Source organism: Maylandia zebra, linkage group LG18 (genome assembly GCF_041146795.1).
Source record: "Maylandia zebra isolate NMK-2024a linkage group LG18, Mzebra_GT3a, whole genome shotgun sequence".
NCBI lineage: Eukaryota > Metazoa > Chordata > Actinopteri > Cichliformes > Cichlidae > Maylandia > Maylandia zebra.
The window spans coordinates 1614468-1633054 of NC_135184.1; the positions used below are offsets into that span (position 1 = coordinate 1614468).

At 47.2% G+C, this 18587-nt stretch overlaps 1 protein-coding gene across 2 annotated transcripts; it reads left to right on the forward strand.

The window, feature by feature from the left end:
• Positions 1 to 1331: 1331 nt before the first annotated feature.
• On the forward strand, positions 1332 to 12398 carry dhx9 (DEAH (Asp-Glu-Ala-His) box helicase 9). Of its 2 annotated transcripts, XM_004573509.5 has the most exons (28): positions 1332 to 1482; positions 2237 to 2391; positions 2466 to 2606; positions 2717 to 2825; positions 2960 to 3126; positions 3486 to 3634; positions 5564 to 5610; positions 5896 to 6032; positions 6113 to 6202; positions 6479 to 6640; positions 6891 to 6968; positions 7040 to 7231; positions 7423 to 7564; positions 7686 to 7768; positions 7866 to 8022; positions 8448 to 8545; positions 8624 to 8837; positions 9038 to 9132; positions 9282 to 9355; positions 9453 to 9605; positions 9684 to 9844; positions 10134 to 10245; positions 10329 to 10490; positions 10653 to 10780; positions 10858 to 11087; positions 11268 to 11383; positions 11495 to 11695; positions 11930 to 12398. In XM_004573509.5, the coding sequence occupies exons 2-28, from the start codon at positions 2281 to 2283 to the stop codon at positions 12234 to 12236; spliced, it is 3816 nt and encodes a 1271-aa protein (XP_004573566.1). In that variant the 5' UTR covers positions 1332 to 1482; positions 2237 to 2280; the 3' UTR covers positions 12237 to 12398. The 2 variants fall into 2 exon arrangements, with proteins under 2 accessions (XP_004573566.1, XP_076732763.1); XM_076876648.1 differs by lacking the exons at positions 1332 to 1482; positions 2237 to 2391; positions 2466 to 2606; ... (1 more) ...; positions 2960 to 3126; positions 3486 to 3634 and adding an exon at positions 5375 to 5473.
• Positions 12399 to 18587: the final 6189 nt, after the last annotated feature.

The window sequence follows — 18587 nt, forward strand, 5'->3', positions numbered from 1 at the left end:
CACAGATGAAAGCACATTTCACCTCCTGCTGAGTTTGGAGCAAACACAGTGTTTGTGTTTTGTGTTGTGGAGCCCTGACTTTCGCCTGCAGGCACGTTTTCTCCTCCTCCTGCTGCTCAGGTAGTTTCCATGTGTAGGATGTGTCCTGAGGCTGCAGGTGAGCCAGCAGACACACCCTGAGCCTCAGACACACACTTACTCACACACACACATTATGATCCATCACACACACCCTGCCTGCTTACACACAGAGTCGCACCCAGTTTGACTGTGTTGCCGTACCAACACACCTTAACACACACACACATTTAGTTTATTGAGTCATAATAAATCTTCAGTGCAGATTTTATCGCCAAGTTTGTGAAGAAATTGCAAAACTTTCTGGTTTGATTTCAGCGCTGGTTAAAAAATCTAAACAAGAAGCTGAACTCAGTTAAAGAATCTCCTGGTTTAAAGCAAATACTCTAAATATTATTATTATAAACTGTGAAGTCTCTTCTGTTGGAACAAATTAATCATCAGATGTGATCACGCAGTTTGTTGCTTTGCTGTTAATGTTTGAACAGCTACAATTTCTGTAGTTAAATGCAGAAAGTTTCAATGTCCTGAACCAAATGACTCAGTTTTGTCTTTACGATGTGAAAATACTATTTTAGTTTCCTCTTTTTCTGCCTCAGATGCCCTAAATTAAATCAAGTTCCCACTGAAAATCCATTTGTTTCCTCAAAAAAAGAACATAAAACACTCTAAGAGATGCAGGTAGGGCTGTTAGATCATTTTCTACTATTGTTTTCAGGTGATCTATAAATCTTATTGAGCTCGGTCCTTCAGGTGCTTCAGGTTAAATATCTGGTGCCTTCAGGAGAGGAGCTCAGGTTAACACAGACTGATGGGTGACAGAAGTTTTATTTAAAGTCTGTCATGTACAAGAAACATCATCTTTAAAACACTCCAGATCAGCTGGTTTCACGGGAGTTAATGCCTGAATACAAAAAAATATCAATTCGGTATATTTTATCTATTCTGTTCTATTTTTTATTCTATTCTGTTCTTTTATACTTTTCTAATACTTATACTAAATATAAACTAAAGGTTTATAATGGCCTGGCTTTAAAACTTTCACTGTTTTGATCATTTATACTTAACAGGCATTTATAACTATGGAGCTCAAATCTGTTTTGCTGGTGTAAAGATGACTGACCAAAGTGTTCATGAAAAGAGGAACATGGAGCACAGCTTTCATGTATTCTCTCCACTGTGTTAGAACAATAAAGGCAAAAAAAGATAGTAAAAAAAGAAGAAGAAGAAACAGAACTTGATGGAGGCCGATTCTCCCTCCGGCCTGAGGGGGCGCTGAAGCACCGGGAGTTACGTTTATTTTTAACCGAAAGTGAAGCGTAACCGGAGGAAGCCAACGCTGATAGTCTGCCGGCGCTTAGCTGCTGAAGTGTGGAGCAGCTTTTGCAATTTTCTGCCCTGGCTGTAAGTACAAATACTTCGGATTATTTTCCCCCGCATTTCTTCTTAATTTAATCATATTTTTTTGCGACGCGATGTGAGTTGAACTTCCGGTGATAAGTAGCTAGCAGGGGCCTAACGTTAGCCTGCAGTCACGCATTTATCAGAAACTAATTTTTATATAAATTGTACTGAAAGTTTAAAGATAAGTGACTTAAATTCGTGATTATAAGTCATCAATTTAATTTTACACTTTGAGGCTAATGTTAAATGCTAGCCAAACATTACAGAGTTGAATCTAATGAATGCTAACAGTGTTTTATGAAATCCAGCCCACAGTAAAAACAACCCGCTGTGCTAATGACGCTGTTATCGTTTGTATCCAGAATCACCGCAGACAGCGGGATTTATCCTAGCGGTGGGCAGTAAATGCATCCATCAAGACTGGGTTTGAGTTACTTCATTTAATTTGCATATTTATGTTGAGTAAAGTGATCCGTACAGCCATGTTTACATAAGTGAGTCACTATCAAAGATCCGTTTGTGTTCAGGCAAGACCAAAGTTCATCTTAAAAGGTGGTAAGCAGACAGCAGCAAGGCTTCTACCAGAGTTTGGCCAGTTAGTTATTGCAGTAATTTCTTAGATGTGATATTATCCGTCCTCAGTTCAGCAACATTTACTGACTTTCATCCCTCTGTGACTCCAAACCAAATGATTCACAGTAAGTGCCAGATCTAAGCTAAATATCAAGGAGTTTGACAGCAGTTTGTTTCTCAGATTAACTGGTCCACGGAAGAGAAGGACCCTCCTGTCAGTCCACCATGGCAGACATCAAGAACTTCCTGTACGCCTGGTGTGGGAAAAAGAAGCTGACTCCAAACTACGACATCCGAGCAGCGGGCAACAAAAACAGGCAGAAGTTTATGTGTGAGGTGAGCGTTCATTCTGACATCAGGGGGTTTCACTCGGTGAGGTTTTTGTTAACCTTACACCGTACTCCCTGCAGGTCCGAGTCGATAGCTTCAACTACATTGGGATGGGAAACTCCACCAATAAGAAGGACGCGCAGACCAACGCCGCCCGCGATTTTGTCAACTATCTGGTCCGAATCGGAGAGATGAACGCAGCAGAGGTCCCGGCCCTCGGGGTCAGGAAGCCGTTCCTGTTTTTCCTTCTGTTTTTTTCTGTAGAGATAAAAACTGATTGTTTCTCTCACTTTGTCTTTTTTAAATGAGTAAGTACGTTTTCTGCCATCAGGCGAGCGCTCCCATCGCAGATCAACCTGATGCAGCTGCAGATGCTGGCTTTGGAAACCTCCCTTCTAGCGGTCCTCTACCACCTCACCTGGTAGTGAAAGCTGAGCAAGGTACCGGCAGCATGGTGGCTTTAACGACTCCAAACATCACAAGTTCTTACTTTAATGTGGTGAGGCGGGTCGGATTAAACGGGTTCAGATATTCAGCCGGCTTCTTTCTGCTTCTCCTTCTTTATTGTTCTCAGGGGACAGCAGCGTCAGTGGGCCGGTTCCAGGAGTGACCGGACTGGGTTATGCAGGAGCAGGAAACTCGGGTTGGGGCAGAGGAGGAAGTGACGGAGGAGCTCAGTGGGACCGAGGAGCCAACCTGAAGGAGTATTACGCCAAGAGAGACGAACAGGAAGCGCAGGCGGTACAAGATAATTCCAAATTACAGTGCAGTGAAAAGCATTGGTGATGTTAACATTAAGCTCCTTAACAGGAAGTAAGCTGCTCCTAAGTTACAGTCGTCCCCCTAAAGCTCAAATCTGAACCAGAACCTTGGACAGATTTACTAAACTTGGAACAACCAGCCAAGTTTACACTCCGAGGACTCTGCTTTCATGAAGAAAACTGGCACTCGGGGAATACGTTTCTACTTTTATTTTTAAACTTTGGCCATTAATAATATGCAGATGCATCATTAGAACCAGAATGAGTTTCCTTATTTGTTCTTCAGGTATGATTTCTCTCCCTCGCTAAACGAACTCCCGCCTGTGTTTTTGTTTGCAGACTCTGGAGTCGGAGGAAGTGGATCTGAACGCTAACCTTCACGGAAACTGGACTCTGGAGAACGCCAAGGCCCGTCTGAACCAGTTCTTCCAGAAGGAGAAAACCAGTGCTGAGTATAAATACAGCCAAGTGGGACCGGACCACAACAGGTCTGGAATCTCAGAGCTTTTTAGACCGGCTGGAAATTCTAAACCAGATCCAGTCTGAGGGGTCACAGCTGGAGCCGAAACAAACGCTGATGGTGTGACTGTGATTTTAATGAGCTTCAGCTGCTTAATAATTCTCTTTAGCTGAAGAAAAATCAGAAGTATTTCCTAAAAGCAACTGTGATTTTGACCAAAGGACTTGATTTCTCCATTTGAAGAGAATTGATTGAATCTCTGCTGGAAGTGTTTGTCTTTTGTTTCCCTTCAGTTTGGATTTGGTTTGGAGTTCACAGCCGACCTTCAGCCACACACCTGTTTTATCTTGCATGTTCAGACATTCAGTTTCTGATTGTACTGATACGTTCTGATAAACGCTGCTTATTTTAGTCATTCAGCTCACAGATTCTACATAAATGTATCAAATCCATTGGAAAATACAATAATGGCAAAGATTGGCCCCGCCCCCAAAGAGCCGCTCGGCAACCAGACTGGGAAACACGAACTAATCATATTTTTGGCCTGAGCTACAGCAAAGCTTTACAACAGCTTTAGTTGTTTTCTCAGTAAAGATGGCGACGAATGAACTTAACATGGCGTTTCTTCAGTGTTGTGGGAGGAGTGAGAGATGGTGGCATCTCTAGACTGAGCTGTTGTGGAACTTTGTGCATGTGCAGGAGACGTGTGAGGGTGTAAGCTGAAAGTGTTGATCAACAGGGTGGGGGCGGGGCTTCGGCACAAATAATCGAAACTCCGCCCAGAGAGCGAGCGCTGTCCTTGAAGTGACGGGTGGTAACGCTCAGAAGCGCCTTGAGCCGACTGTTGTTGTCATTTGGCGCTTTATAAATAAAATTGAATTGAATCTTCTTTGTAAAAAAATAAAAAAATTGCCAGTTTATGTAAAACAAGACTTGGAATTTCTGATTATTCTAAAATAATTTCCTCCAAAGAGCAGCGCGAGGGTTTTACAGGACGTGTTGATTTTATGTCCTCCCCTTCTTCTCCTGCTGTTTCTTTCTGTTTCCTCTTGTTTTCATCTCCTGCTTCCTTTTGATCTTTTTACATCTTTCTCTTTATTCCTGCTGCCGTCTCAGTTCTCCTGTTATTTTCCTCGTTGAATGAAATTCTTAAAGGTTATATTCTCTTTCAGCACGCACCAGCTGGGTCTCAGCTCAGCCGTCATCGTATTCCCAGACACCTGTAAACACGTCTTCTTTGTCCTTATGCACATAAATGTGTGACAGTAGCCTGAATACGACCCAGCTGGTGTGTGTCGCGCTGCAGAGCTGACGTGTGTTGGTTGGTGGTTGATGTTCAGGACGTTCCTGTGTGTTTTTCTGCTGGACTTGCTGTAAACCCAGAGACCTCCAGAGTGTGTCGGCTACACCAGAGAGCTCTCACTGTTCGAACTGAGCACAGACACCAGCTAACTCGCACTGAAACAAGAACAACTAGAATAACTAGAACCTGAGCCCGACAAACCCAGACTGGTTTGAGTTGATGAATTGTTGTAATGTGAGAAATGAGCTGTGATAAATGTCAGCTGGTGAATTGGGCAGGAGGTTACTTTCAGAGGCTGGAGTGAGTTTCCTGCTCCATCAAAGAACATCGAGGTGATGCCAGAACTCACAACCACACCAAAGGAAGACATGGGACAGTGTTTAGGTGCACTAAAGCTGTCCCATGGGTGCAGCTCAGGGCTTGGTGGAGTCTGGTTGTGATTTCTGGTGTCGCTGTTCACCGCAGGGCAGAGCGCAGCCAGGAGAATCAAAGCTGTTGATTGGTCTTTAAAAATCCCAAAGTCTGGCAGAAAAACATGCAGGCTTCCTCCTGAGAGTGCAGCAGGTGAGTTCAGCTCCTAAGTCTACGTGCAGTTTGATGTTTTTGTTCTAGAAACAAGGAGTGAAGCCGTGACGTTTGTCTTTGTGTCTGCAGGAGCTTCATAGCAGAGATGCAGCTTTTTGTGAAGCAGCTCGGCAGAAGTAAGACTCCAGAACATTTCCTATTAAATGCTGAAGTTGTTTTAGATGATCAGCAGTGAAAGAGGTCAGAACAGGACGCAGAGAGAGCGCTACAAACCAAAATGGCAACCACACCGGACTCTGTGCGAGCGTGCCCGAGAAGAATTCGATTTTTAGTAACCTGTTCTCGGATTAACACTGGATGGAAAAGTTACAGAAATTGTGATAAATGTGATCAGAAACCATGAAACACCAGTTGCTTTCTGTTGTTCGTGTGAGTCAAACGTTGCCGGGTTTGCTCTGCAGGGATCACGGCTCGAGAGCACGGCTCCAACAAGAAGCTGGCGGCTCAATCGTGCGCTCTGTCTCTGGTGCGACAGCTGTATCACCTGGGAGTCATCGAGGCGTACTCCGGGGTCACCAAGAAGAAGGAGGGAGAAACTGTACGTTTAAAAACAGGCAGAGACTGAACGACACATCACGCAGCTCGTTTTTAAAACAGGATTTTGTTATTTTGGCACAGTTGGAGGCGTTTGAGGTCAACGTGTCCCCAGACCTACAGCAGCAGCTGGCCTGTGTGGTCCAGGAGCTCGGAGTCAGCGTCCCCCCACCGGTGAGTCGCATGAAAGCGTTCGCACTTGCTGTTCAGTGTCTGTCAATCGAACCCACCCTTCAAAGGCAGCACGTAGCAAATAAAGCAGTGTGCTGTGACGAATCTGAAGTCTGTCGCGCTGATGTTCGTGGACGTACGCATGAAACCAGTGAAACACTCTTCAGTGCACCGGACTGCAGATGTGATGTGGTGATGCTCTTCAAAGCAAACTGTCATCGTCAGAATAAACGGAGCGTTTACATTCGATTCAGTAACATGAAGGTTTTTATGTTCCAGCCTGCAGACCCCAGCAGCCCGGTGTCTCTGGTTCAGGGGAAGCTGGCGTACTTCGAGCCGTCACAGAGGCAGACCGGAGCCGGAGTCGTCCCCTGGTCGCCCCCTCAGGTCAACTGGAACCCCTGGACCAGCAGCAACATCGACGAGGGGCCGCTGGCCTACGTGAGTCTCACGAACCCTGAAACCCTAAAGTAGGATCAGTTTGTGGCTCGTTGATCTTTATTAGCAGGTATTCAGAAATCATGTTATTAATTCGAGTCCCACAGGCTGTGCAGACACTCGGTGTCTTACAGTCATCAGAGTCGTGCAGCTCTTCCCTCTGTGCTTTGTTTTCCTGACAAAACTCTGATTTCTAAATCGGAGCGAGTCGTGGTGAAAGCCTTCCGTAAAGACCCCGTTCTAACCCCTTCAGTGCCCTCCGGAGCAGATCAGCGGCGACCTGCACGACGAGCTGCAGTACCAGCTGGAGCATGATGAAAACCTGCAGAAGGTCAGTCTCCTTTACCTTTACGTCTGCGTTGATGAAAGCGTGCCGTGAGACTTAACGATGCTGTCGTTCAGATCCTGATGGAGCGCGAGCAGCTGCCCGTCAAACAGTTTGAGGAAGAGATCATGGCGGCCATCGACAAAAGCCCTGTGGTGATCATCAGAGGAGCGACGGGCTGCGGTAAAACCACTCAGGTCCCTCAGTACATCCTGGACCGCTTCATCAAAGGGGGCCGAGCATCGGACTGCAACATCGTGGTCACGCAGGTAACGCCGAGGCGTCCTTTCACCCGCCTCGTTTACCTGAGAGCTTACAGCCTGTCTTCTGTATTGTTGATCAAGCAAACATTAAGCGGCTTTAAGCTCACTTCATTGCAGTTTGAGGTCTGATCCGTGTTTGAGCTCCGTGTGCTCCGTAAACCTCCGCACAGCAGCCCTGACCTTCTTCTTCTCTGCAGCCCAGAAGGATCAGCGCCGTGTCCGTGGCTGAGAGGGTCGCCTTTGAGAGAGCAGAGGATCTTGGGAAAAGCTGTGGCTACAGTGTCCGATTTGAGTCCGTCCTGCCTCGACCCCACGCCAGCATCCTCTTCTGCACCGTCGGTATGGAAGCCACTGTGCTGCTGCCTCAGCAACTAAGCAGCGAAGCCGTGGTTACTTCGCTGGGCGGGGGAAGCGATTTGGCGGTCCGGCCGTGTAGATCTGAGTGTTTTCTGTGTTTCAGGTGTTCTTCTGCGGAAGCTGGAAGCAGGAATCAGAGGCATCAGTCACGTCATCGTCGATGAGATCCACGAGAGAGACATCAACGTGAGTTTGTTTGTTCGCTGATTTTTAGGGACTCACTGAGCCAAAAACACCCCGGGGGCTTCTGTCCATGTGTCTGACCCTCTGTGTGTCCGTGCAGACGGACTTCCTCATGGTGGTCCTCAGAGACGTGGTCCAGGCATACCCGGACGTGCGCATCATCCTCATGTCGGCCACCATCGACACCACCATGTTCAGAGAGTACTTCTTCAGCTGCCCCGTCATTGAGGTGTTTGGACGCACCTTCCCTGTCCAAGGTACCTCCGACTCACCGGCCTCACCTGTGTGTGGAAACATTAAAATGATGATTGTCTGTGGACTTTCCTGTAATATAAACTGAGGATAAGCACTCATACAAGTGTTTGGTGACCCGTTAGCCGGGAGGTTTGGGTGTAATGGTGAGCGTGGTGCGTCCTGCAGGTTTTAGATCTCACCCTGGGTCAACACACCTGAATCAAATGATGAGTTGATGACCAGGCCTCTAGAGAACTTCAGGACATGCTGAGGAGGTCATTTAGCCATTTAAATCATCTGTGTTGGATGAAGGACATCTTAAACCTGCAGGACACCGGCCCTCGAGGCCTGGAGGTCCCCTGCCCTAAACTGTTTAAGCCAATAATCAGTGTAGTAAACAGTTATTGTTATATCAGCGGGTTTGAAAAAACCTCTTCCTTGTTTTCAGAGTATTTCCTGGAGGACTCCATCCAGATGACAAAGTTTGTGCCTCCACCGATGGACCGAAAGAAGAAAGACAAAGACGAGGAGGGAGGAGACGACGACGTGAGAAACGTTTTTAAAATTCTTCTGCACTGTGACGAACGTCAGAATTACATGTGATTGCAAAACGTTTCTCCCCAGACTAACTGTAATGTGATCTGCGGGCCGGAGTATACGCCGGAGACGAAGCATTCGATGTCTCAGATCAATGAGAAGGAAACGTCCTTCGAGCTGGTGGAGGCGCTTCTGAAGTACATCGAGACGCTGCAGGTGGCCGGCGCCGTGCTCGTCTTCCTGCCCGGCTGGAACCTCATCTACTCCATGCAGAGACACCTGGAGAGCAACCCACACTTCGGTACGCGTCACACCACACAACACCAATAACGCCTTAAGTGGAGAGTCACTGCTGTGGGGACTGTTGACCGAAACACTCCCCCTGACACTGCAGTGGAAAGCAAGAGACTTCTTGGATCTTGGTTTTTAGCTGGTGTTGTGTAGCGTTGTTGCTCATCGTGCGAGAGCACTGTGAAAAATCTGGTATGCTGTGCTTTTCAGGAAGCAACCGGTACCGAATCCTGCCGCTGCACTCTCAGATACCTCGAGAGGAGCAGAGGAGGGTGTTTGAACCGGTTCCTGATGACATCAGAAAGGTCAGTGACAGGAATACATAAAAGCTTCATCCTAAATTTAACTTGTGGAATTCAAACCGTTTCAACGATGACCGACGTGGATGAGATGAAGTGTGTCTGATATGTGCTACATGCACTGAGCATGTCTGAACCACACGCTGACGTTTCAGGTCATCCTGTCCACCAACATCGCCGAGACTAGCATCACCATCAACGATGTCGTCTACGTCATCGACTCCTGCAAGTAAGTGTCGCTGCGCTCACAGGTGTAGTTTCTCTTCCTGAGGTCAGCGTCTGAGCGGGTTAGGGGTTAAAGGTCGCACTGTTTGCTGTGCTAACAGGCAGAAAGTGAAGCTGTTCACCTCCCACAACAATATGACCAACTACGCCACCGTCTGGGCCTCCAAGACCAACCTGGAGCAGAGGAAAGGTCGAGCCGGCAGAGTCCGACCGGGGTTCTGCTTCCACCTCTGCAGCCGCGCTCGATTCGACAAGTAAGGCGCGTTGATCCTCCGGCACGCCGCGGGCTGCAGCGTTTGGGTGTTAACATCTGTCTCTGTGTGGCTGTGCAGGTTGGAGACTCACATGACTCCAGAGATCTTCAGAACTCCGCTGCATGAAATCGCCCTGAGCATCAAACTGCTGAGACTCGGAGGCATCGGCCACTTCCTGTCTAAGGCTATCGAGCCACCGCCACTGGACGCCGTCATTGAGGCCGAACACACCTTGAAAGGTACGAAAGGCCTGGTCTGAAGGGAAACGGACTATCGGGGCTGCTGGGAACTTAGTTCTGTGTGTCTTGGTTTGTCCTCTCACAGATCTGACGCTCTGATTTATAGATTTTAAATGATCAGCCCTGCTGTGGCCTGTTTTTATGCCTGTGTTGGGGTTCTATGCCCTTTGGTCTGATTCTTGTCTGTACTTCATAAAGTTGACATGTTATGTTTTGTTTTTGAAGATCCTTTTTTTGCCGTCAGTTTCCACATGAATTATTTTCACTGTAATCTCCGTGTTTGTTGCAGAGCTGGACGCTCTGGACTCCAACGACGAGCTGACCCCTCTGGGGCGGATTCTGGCTCGGCTGCCGATCGAACCTCGGCTGGGGAAGATGATGATCATGGGCTGCATCTTCCAGTCAGTTTTCCGTCTCTCTGCTGATTTTCTGATTCTCTCAGCGTCCCGTCTTTAAAAATTCTCATTTTCGTGTTTCCCTCCAGCGTCGGCGATGCGATGTGCACCATCTCGGCCGCCTCCTGTTTCCCAGAGCCTTTCATCAACGAGGGGAAGCGTCTCGGCTTCGTGCACAGAAACTTTGCTGGCAGTCGTTTCTCGGATCACGTGGCGCTGCTGTCCGTGTTCCAGGCCTGGGACGACGTCAGGTCTGTGCCGCGTGCTCTTACAAATGAATAGCTAAATCAGAAAAATGGTAAACTTCACATGTAGAGCGGTAAAGTTACAAAAGACCTCTGCAACACGAGTAACAGGAGGTGTCGTTTTCTCCCTGAAACGTCTCGTTTGTGAACACTTGTTGTTCTGCTCAGGATTAACGGAGAGGAGGCGGAGAGTCGCTTCTGTGACCACAAACGTCTCAACATGTCGACTCTGAGGATGACCTGGGAGGCCAAAGTCCAGCTGAAGGAGATCCTGGTGAACTCTGGATTTCCTGAAGGTACCCGAACGCACCATCCTGACACACAAAGCTGATTGAACCGGCCGGGAGCTCACCTGCACTTTCGTTTCCCTCAGAGTGTCTCATGACGCAGATGTTCAACACGGTGGGGCCGGACAACAACCTGGACGTGGTGGTCTCTCTGCTGACCTTCGGCTCGTACCCCAACGTCTGCTACCACAAAGAGAAGAGGAAGATCCTGACCACCGAGGGGCGCAACGCCCTCATCCACAAATCCTCCGTCAACTGTCCCTTCAGCAGCCACGACATGATCTACCCGTCGCCGTTCTTCGTCTTCGGCGAGAAGGTGAAACCCAAAACTGCCACGTTCACCTTTTAACATGAATATTATTGCTTTTGTGTAAATTAACAACAGCAGGTGGTTTTTTCTGTAGGTTTTCTCACTAAATAAATTTTTAGATGAATTTACGGCCCTCGCAGCATCACAGCCAACATTTCTCTCGGGTGGGGACGTTTCTGTTTTCAGATCCGAACCAGAGCGATCTCGGCTAAAGGGATGACTCTGGTCAGTCCTCTGCAGCTGCTGCTGTTCGCCTGCAAGAAGGTGACCTCTAACGGAGAGATCGTGGAGCTCGACGACTGGTGAGTGACCGACCGACCTGCAGCTCGTCAGCACTCTCACTCACTTCCTGTTTTCTCTGAGGCACTGCGATTCGCTCTCCTCTCAGTGACCTTTCACTTTAATGATGGCAGGATCAAACTGACGATTGCTCACGAGGTGGCGGGGAACATCCTGGCTCTGCGGGCCGCCCTGGAGGCGGTGGTGGTGGAGGTGACCAAAGACCCGGAGTACATCAGACAGATGGACCAAACCAACGAGCGGCTCCTGAACGTCATCAGACACGTCTCCAAACCGTCGGCGGCCGGGCTCAACATGATGGCCACCAACCAGAGGTAACGGACGTCCTCAGACAGGAAACGCAGCCTGCCTGTTTCCTTTTTCCACATGAATGAAGGAACGTTTTAGTTCATCCTTTCAAATCGCAGATTTTTCTCCCTCTATGATGAAACTTTGATGTTTTGATCTTCTTTGGGTCTCTGCTTCATCCTGTTATTACTCACATCGCCTCTGAAAACAAACTTTAGACCTTCAAACATCTCATCTCCTCTGTTTGTGTGTCTGTGCAGGATGGGAGACGGTCCACGACCTCCGAAGATGCCGCGTTTTGATGGAGGAGGCGGCGGCAGAGGTTACCAAGGAGGAGGAGGCTACAGGGGAGGATATGGAGGAGGAGGAGGGGGATACAGAGGAGGTGGAGGATATGGAGGAGGAGGAGGATACAGGGGTGGTGGAGGATATGGAGGATACAGAGGAGGCGGTGGTTATGGTGGAGGAGGAGGTGGTTATAGGGGAGGCGGAGGTGGAGGAGGAGGTGGTTACAGAGGAGGAGGTGGAGGATACAGAGGCGGCGGCGGGTACAGAGGAGGATACTAACCTTTAAAATCAGTCGCCTCGTCTTCTTCTTTCGTTTATTTTGTAAAAGATTAATGTGAAATCGAGCGCCGCAGTTAAAATGATGTTTGACTGGAACCTGCTGATGTTGGTTTTTATGGTCTGTGAATGAAAACGTCTCAATAAATCTGTCCTGTTCCTTCATCGCGTTGGCTCATTCTTCCTCTTCACACATTGAAAGTCTGAAGATCCAACTCATCAGGATTAGTTTGAGTTTAAACTTAAAATTAAAAATCCCACAAGTTTGGACTCGTGTCAAACAGAAGTTATTGCTTAAAGAGTGTCCACAAAATAAAAGCAGAAACTATTTTAAATAATGCAGGTTAACTTAAAAAGGTTCTGGCTGTGAGGGCCCAGCAGGAGGCGCTGTCTCACGCTTTCTTTTTTCTAAATACTTCTGTTTTTTTAAATACATGAAGGTACAAAAGTAAAATACAGATTTTAAAAATACTTTTTTGTTAAATAAACATGAGGATAGATTAAAATTGACCACAATTAAATCACCCCACCACAGACCCATCCACCTGCAGGAGGACTGACCTGGATGGGGTGGCATCACCTCCCCGTGGGCAGGGACCCTCAGGGACCCTCAGCTCCCCGTGGGCAGGGACCCTCGGCTGTTGATATGTGCTAGACATCTTCATACTCATCTCAGTCTCCTGAGAGGAGCTGGGCAGGGGTGGGTGTATGTTGGGTTTTTCTCTGATGGATAAGACCCGTCCTTTTCTTTGGCCACCTCTCGTAGCTTCTCAGTACAGTCATGGCCAAAAGTTTTGAGAATGACACAAATATTTGATATATTGAAGTAGAGCTGCACAGGGGCGGATCTAGAAGGGTGGCATGGGGTGGCAAGTGCCACCCTAAAATGATCCCTTGCCACCCCAGTTTTGCATATGACAGTGTTGTTTATTAAAGTAAGACAGCATTAACATTTTGAGCGTAGTTACAGTCAGCAGTGAATATAAATGCTAAAACTGAATATATTGCATAGTGTCCCCCCTGCACCAGTAACAAATGGTTCAGCCCATAGCAGGACGGCTTTTTTCTTGTTTTCAGTAGCAAGCGATGCTTATGATCGTGCCAGAGCACATTCTGAACAACACCATGGGAATTTCGCTTTTTACACAGGTGGGTGGATGTTACACTCTGGAAATGGAAGGAAGGTGAGTGTTATTAACCCTCTGTGGTCCACGGACACGCTGCACCTCCAGATCACATGACTGATGTAAGCTGACACAGCAACAAGCTGCAGCCACGCTGAGTCTCTGTTTCAGCCACATTGAAAGTTCGGACTTCAAAGTTTTTAAATTTTAATTACAGGCCAGTAAATCCAGAGTTATGATCATATATAGAAGCCACGCTTTGTTCTAAATACTGTCGTCACGTTTGTGTGTGTGTGTTTGTGTTTTAAGCGTTTTCTAAGTACAGCGCGAAAACCCTCTTTCCTATCGCTGGAAAAATGCACCATGTCGCCCAATTTAAAAAACAAAAGTCAACATGTGGGATTTGGTTGTTTAGGAAGAGGGAAAACTTTTGGGGGTGACGGTAACGGCAGCGAGACAGAGCGAGCGAGAGAGAGAGAGTTTAGATGTGGCAGATTTGTGACGTTTAGTGTGGAGTGTATACTTAGTGTGTTGTGTTGTGTAGTCGTTGTTTTGTTTTGTGTCACAAAGGCACATTTGCAATATAAACACTGTCACTGAGTAGAAAACCAGCGGAGTGATACAGCTGCTGTTGTCAGGCCTGCAGGTTTATCCCTGAGCTGTTCTGTCTTTTGGTGGACAAGCTTGTTTTACTGGCACACATCATTTGTGGGGCATCTTATTGCGAAACCTGATTGTTCTCTCACTTTAGTTTTAGTAATATTTTTAAATTCTTATACAAAATGAAAAAAAAAAACGGCAGGTGTATTGGCTGCATTTTTAGATAAATAGCTGTATATGTTTACAAAATGTACATTTTATATTTGCATTTCAAGTTATAAACATTTGCTCAACATGTCTGTGGGTTTTTGTTTAGAGTAAAAAAAGATACTACTAGGATTTTAAGTTCTTTGTGTGATTTCAGATCAGTAATACTAATGCAGTATGTCAGTCAAAACAACTAAATTCAGTTGAGCTGAAAAGATACCAAACAAGGCAACGGGGGGGAAAAATTTAACAATTTGAGGGTGAAATACAAACGTAAACTCAAAAGGAGTCAAAAATGGCCGGTTGTATTTCAGACCTCAGTGGGTTGATCCAACAAATCATGAAAAAATTAGGTTTAAATTTTTGTTCATGACAGTGCAGATTTCTGACATTTTGTGTAATTTAAGCTGTAACAATGTGACTGTTTTCTGACAAAAAACAGACTTGCATTTGTAAATGAACCGCCCCATGTTGTGTAGCTTTCTGGATTTTATACTTATTGGGCTACATATTTATTTATTATACAGGCTGTACAGTACGTAGCATCAAAACTCACATGTTTTATGTAACTAAAGTGTTTAATTATGTGGGCTACAGACAATAATTAAGTTATATGACGTGTATGCTTACTGTATTTGGATTATTTTAACCATATATAACCACCTGCATATGTGTAAGAAAAAAAGGGCTTCGATTTTGCCACCCCATTTGATTTCTTTGCCACCCTAAGAAAATTTCTCTAGATCCGCCCCTGCGGTGATTGCCCTTTGTCTTCGTCCGGGAGGGCAGGCAGTACCACCAGCCTCGCCACAGGTCGGGTGAAGGTCCAGTCCTTCACCTTGATGTCAGCAGACCTGATGTGCCCTTCGGGACTGGGGTGGACTTTGGAGATGCGACCCACGAGCCAGGAAGCGCGAGGCAGCTGAGGATCTACGATCATCACCACCAAACCTTCTGTGACATCTGCGGGGGATGACCGCCATTTCTGCTGAAGCTGCAGGTTTGGAAGGTACAGCCGGATGAATCGAGACCAGAAGTGGTCAGCCAGCACCTCGGAGTGCTTCCACCTCCGGCGACTCAGGAGCTCTTCTTTGGGGCAAGCCACTTGAGGAAGTGCTCCATCAGGCCGCCCCATCAGAAAGCAGTTGGGGATCACTGGATCAGGATCACTGATGTCAGACGGGACATAACCTAGTGGTTTGGAGTTCAAGATGCCCTCCACCTCCACAAGGACCGTGCGGAGGACATCTTCCAGAAGGGGTTGGGATCCTACTGTAGTGTAGAGTGCCGTCTTGACAGACCTAATCTCCCGCTCCCACACTCCCCCGAAATGAGGAGCCGCTGGTGGATTGAAGTGGAAGACAATCTTATGGGGAGCCAGGAGCTTCTGCAGGTCAGAGGTCATGGCTGCAAAAGCTGCTTGGAGTTCTCTGGCCCTGGATGACGCAGGCGACTGTCGACGTCCTGGATGAACAGGCGGGTGACTGGATGTGTTGGATCCCAAACTAAAGGATGGGAGCTGGTAAAGGCGAGATCTTCAGAGCGGCGAAGACGTCCACCTACACGGATGACCTCATTCTCGTGGTCGAACTCAGGGGATAGTGCAAGGAAACGACTGCTGCGACTGATAGATTTCCCCTGCTTAAGGAGTCGATAATTCTCAGGGAAGCTCTCCTGTTGAGCTTCTCTCAGGACGTGCATCTCTGCTCGAATATAGTCATAAGCCGATGAAGTTCCACCGCCTTTGGCCGCCCCATGCAACTGCGTAATAGCAGCTTCCAGCAGCTGTGTCCAGGTGTCATATTTGCTGAAGTTCGAGGTGGTGGGGTCAAAGGTGGTAGAAACTCCACGAAAGGTCTCTTTACGGAGCTCAGATGGGCCTGGAGGCTCAGCCAGGGTGCCACTTGGCTCTGGAGGCCACTGTTCTGGACCTAGGAGCAGGAAAGGAGGCCCTTGACTCCATCTGTTGGGTCTGGTCAGCTCGGGAAGGGACTTCCCACGGGTTATATCATCCGCAGGGTTCTGGGCTGAATCCACATAACACCAGGTGTGCGAGTGAGTTACTTCGTGGATCTCAGCCACGTGGGTACCGACGAAGACCTTGAAGTCGACCAACTTCTCTATCTCCGCCCGGTAGATCTTAACTCGTTCTGGATCTTTCTGGAGCCTTCTCTCCACACTTGTCAAACTGGGAACGACAGTGTTAGGGCTAGCTTTAAGGTGTGGCATGTTCTGGCGGCGAAGGAGGGGGGTGGCATAACGTTGGATGCCCTCGACTTCTACACGAACTGTCTTCTGCTCTAGCAGGCTAACTGCATAGTTGTCTTCTCTTGAAAGGGTAACCACCTTGCCTTCTGGCACCGGGACAACATCTACCTGCCATAACTTCTCTACATGTTTGAGTAGCTCACTCACCTGGGGAGGAATGGCGGTCGTGAAGAGGCACTGTTGTGGCAGCGAAGAGGAACCTACAGTGGGGCAAAAAAGTATTTAGCCAGCCACCGATTGTGCAAGTTCCCCCACCTAAAATGATGACAGAGGTCAGTAATTTGCACCAGAGGTACACTTCAACTGTAAGAGACAGAATGTGAAAAAAAAATCCATGAATCCACATGGTAGGATTTGTAAAGAATTTATTGGTAAATCAGGGTGGAAAATAAGTATTTGGTCAATAACAAAAATACAACTCAATACTTTGTAACATAACCTTTGTTGGCAATAACAGAGGTCAAACGTTTACTATAGGTCTTTACCAGGTTTGCACACACAGTAGCTGGTATTTTGGCCCATTCCTCCATGCAGATCTTCTCGAGAGCAGTGATGTTTTGGGGCTGTCGCCGAGCAACACGGACTTTCAACTCCCGCCACAGATTTTCTATGGGGTTGAGGTCTGGAGACTGGCTAGGCCACTCCAGGACTTTCAAATGCTTCTTACGGAGCCACTCCTTTGTTGCCCGGGCGGTGTGTTTTGGATCATTGTCATGTTGGAAGACCCAGCCTCGTTTCATCTTCAAAGTTCTCACTGATGGAAGGAGGTTTTGGCTCAAAATCTCACGATACATGGCCCCATTCATTCTGTCCTTAACACGGATCAGTCGTCCTGTCCCCTTGGCAGAAAAACAGCCCCATAGCATGATGTTTCCACCCCCATGCTTCACAGTAGGTATGGTGTTCTTGGGATGCAACTCAGTATTCTTCTTCCTCCAAACACGACGAGTTGAGTTTATACCAAAAAGTTCTACTTTGGTTTCATCTGACCACATGACATTCTCCCAATCCTCTGCTGTATCATCCATGTGCTCTCTGGCAAACTTCAGACGGGCCTGGACATGCACTGGCTTCAGCAGCGGAACACGTCTGGCACTGCGGGATTTGATTCCCTGCCGTTGTAGTGTGTTACTGATGGTGACCTTTGTTACTTTGGTCCCAGCTCTCTGCAGGTCATTCACCAGGTCCCCCCGTGTGGTTCTGGGATCTTTGCTCACCGTTCTCATGATCATTTTGACCCCACGGGATGAGATCTTGCGTGGAGCCCCAGATCGAGGGAGATTATCAGTGGTCTTGTATGTCTTCCATTTTCTGATGATTGCTCCCACAGTTGATTTTTTCACACCAAGCTGCTTGCCTATTGTAGATTCACTCTTCCCAGTCTGGTGCAGGTCTACAATACTTTTCCTGGTGTCCTTCAAAAGCTCTTTGGTCTTGGCCATGGCGGAGATTGGAGTCTGACTGTTTGAGGCTGTGGACAGGTGTCTTTTATACAGATGATGAGTTCAAACAGGTGCCATTCATACAGGTAACGAGTGGGGGACAGAAAAGCTTCTTACAGAGGACGTTACAGGTCTGTGAGAGCCAGAGATTTTCCTTGTTTGAGGTGACCAAATACTTATTTTCCACCCTGATTTACGAATAAATTCTTTACAAATCCTACCATGTGGATTCATGGATTTTTTTTTCACATTCTGTCTCTCACAGTTGAAGTGTACCTCTGGTGCAAATTACTGACCTCTGTCATCATTTTAAGTGGGGGAACTTGCACAATCGGTGGCTGACTAAATACTTTTTTGCCCCACTGTACTGACCTTACTTTGAGTTTGATTCCATAAAAAGTGACACAAACATTAGTGTCCGCTGTGCGTGGGAAGAAAACTTCTTTTTACAGCGAAAAAAACCCCTAAACTTCCAACAAGCACCGAGTAGCTACGACGTAATGGGAAACTCACAGAGAAACTCGCGGATTCTTCCACTGACCGCGGCACACCTGCACCAGGGTAACCCTCCGCCTGCCCCACTCATGCTTTTACAGGTGAAAATAGAGCAACAGGACCGCTAGTGTTTGACTTTATTTATTTTCTGCTGTGTTTTACTTGCATGTATTTGAAAGACTGAGTGTAAACACACAAAATATTTTATTTTATGTGCT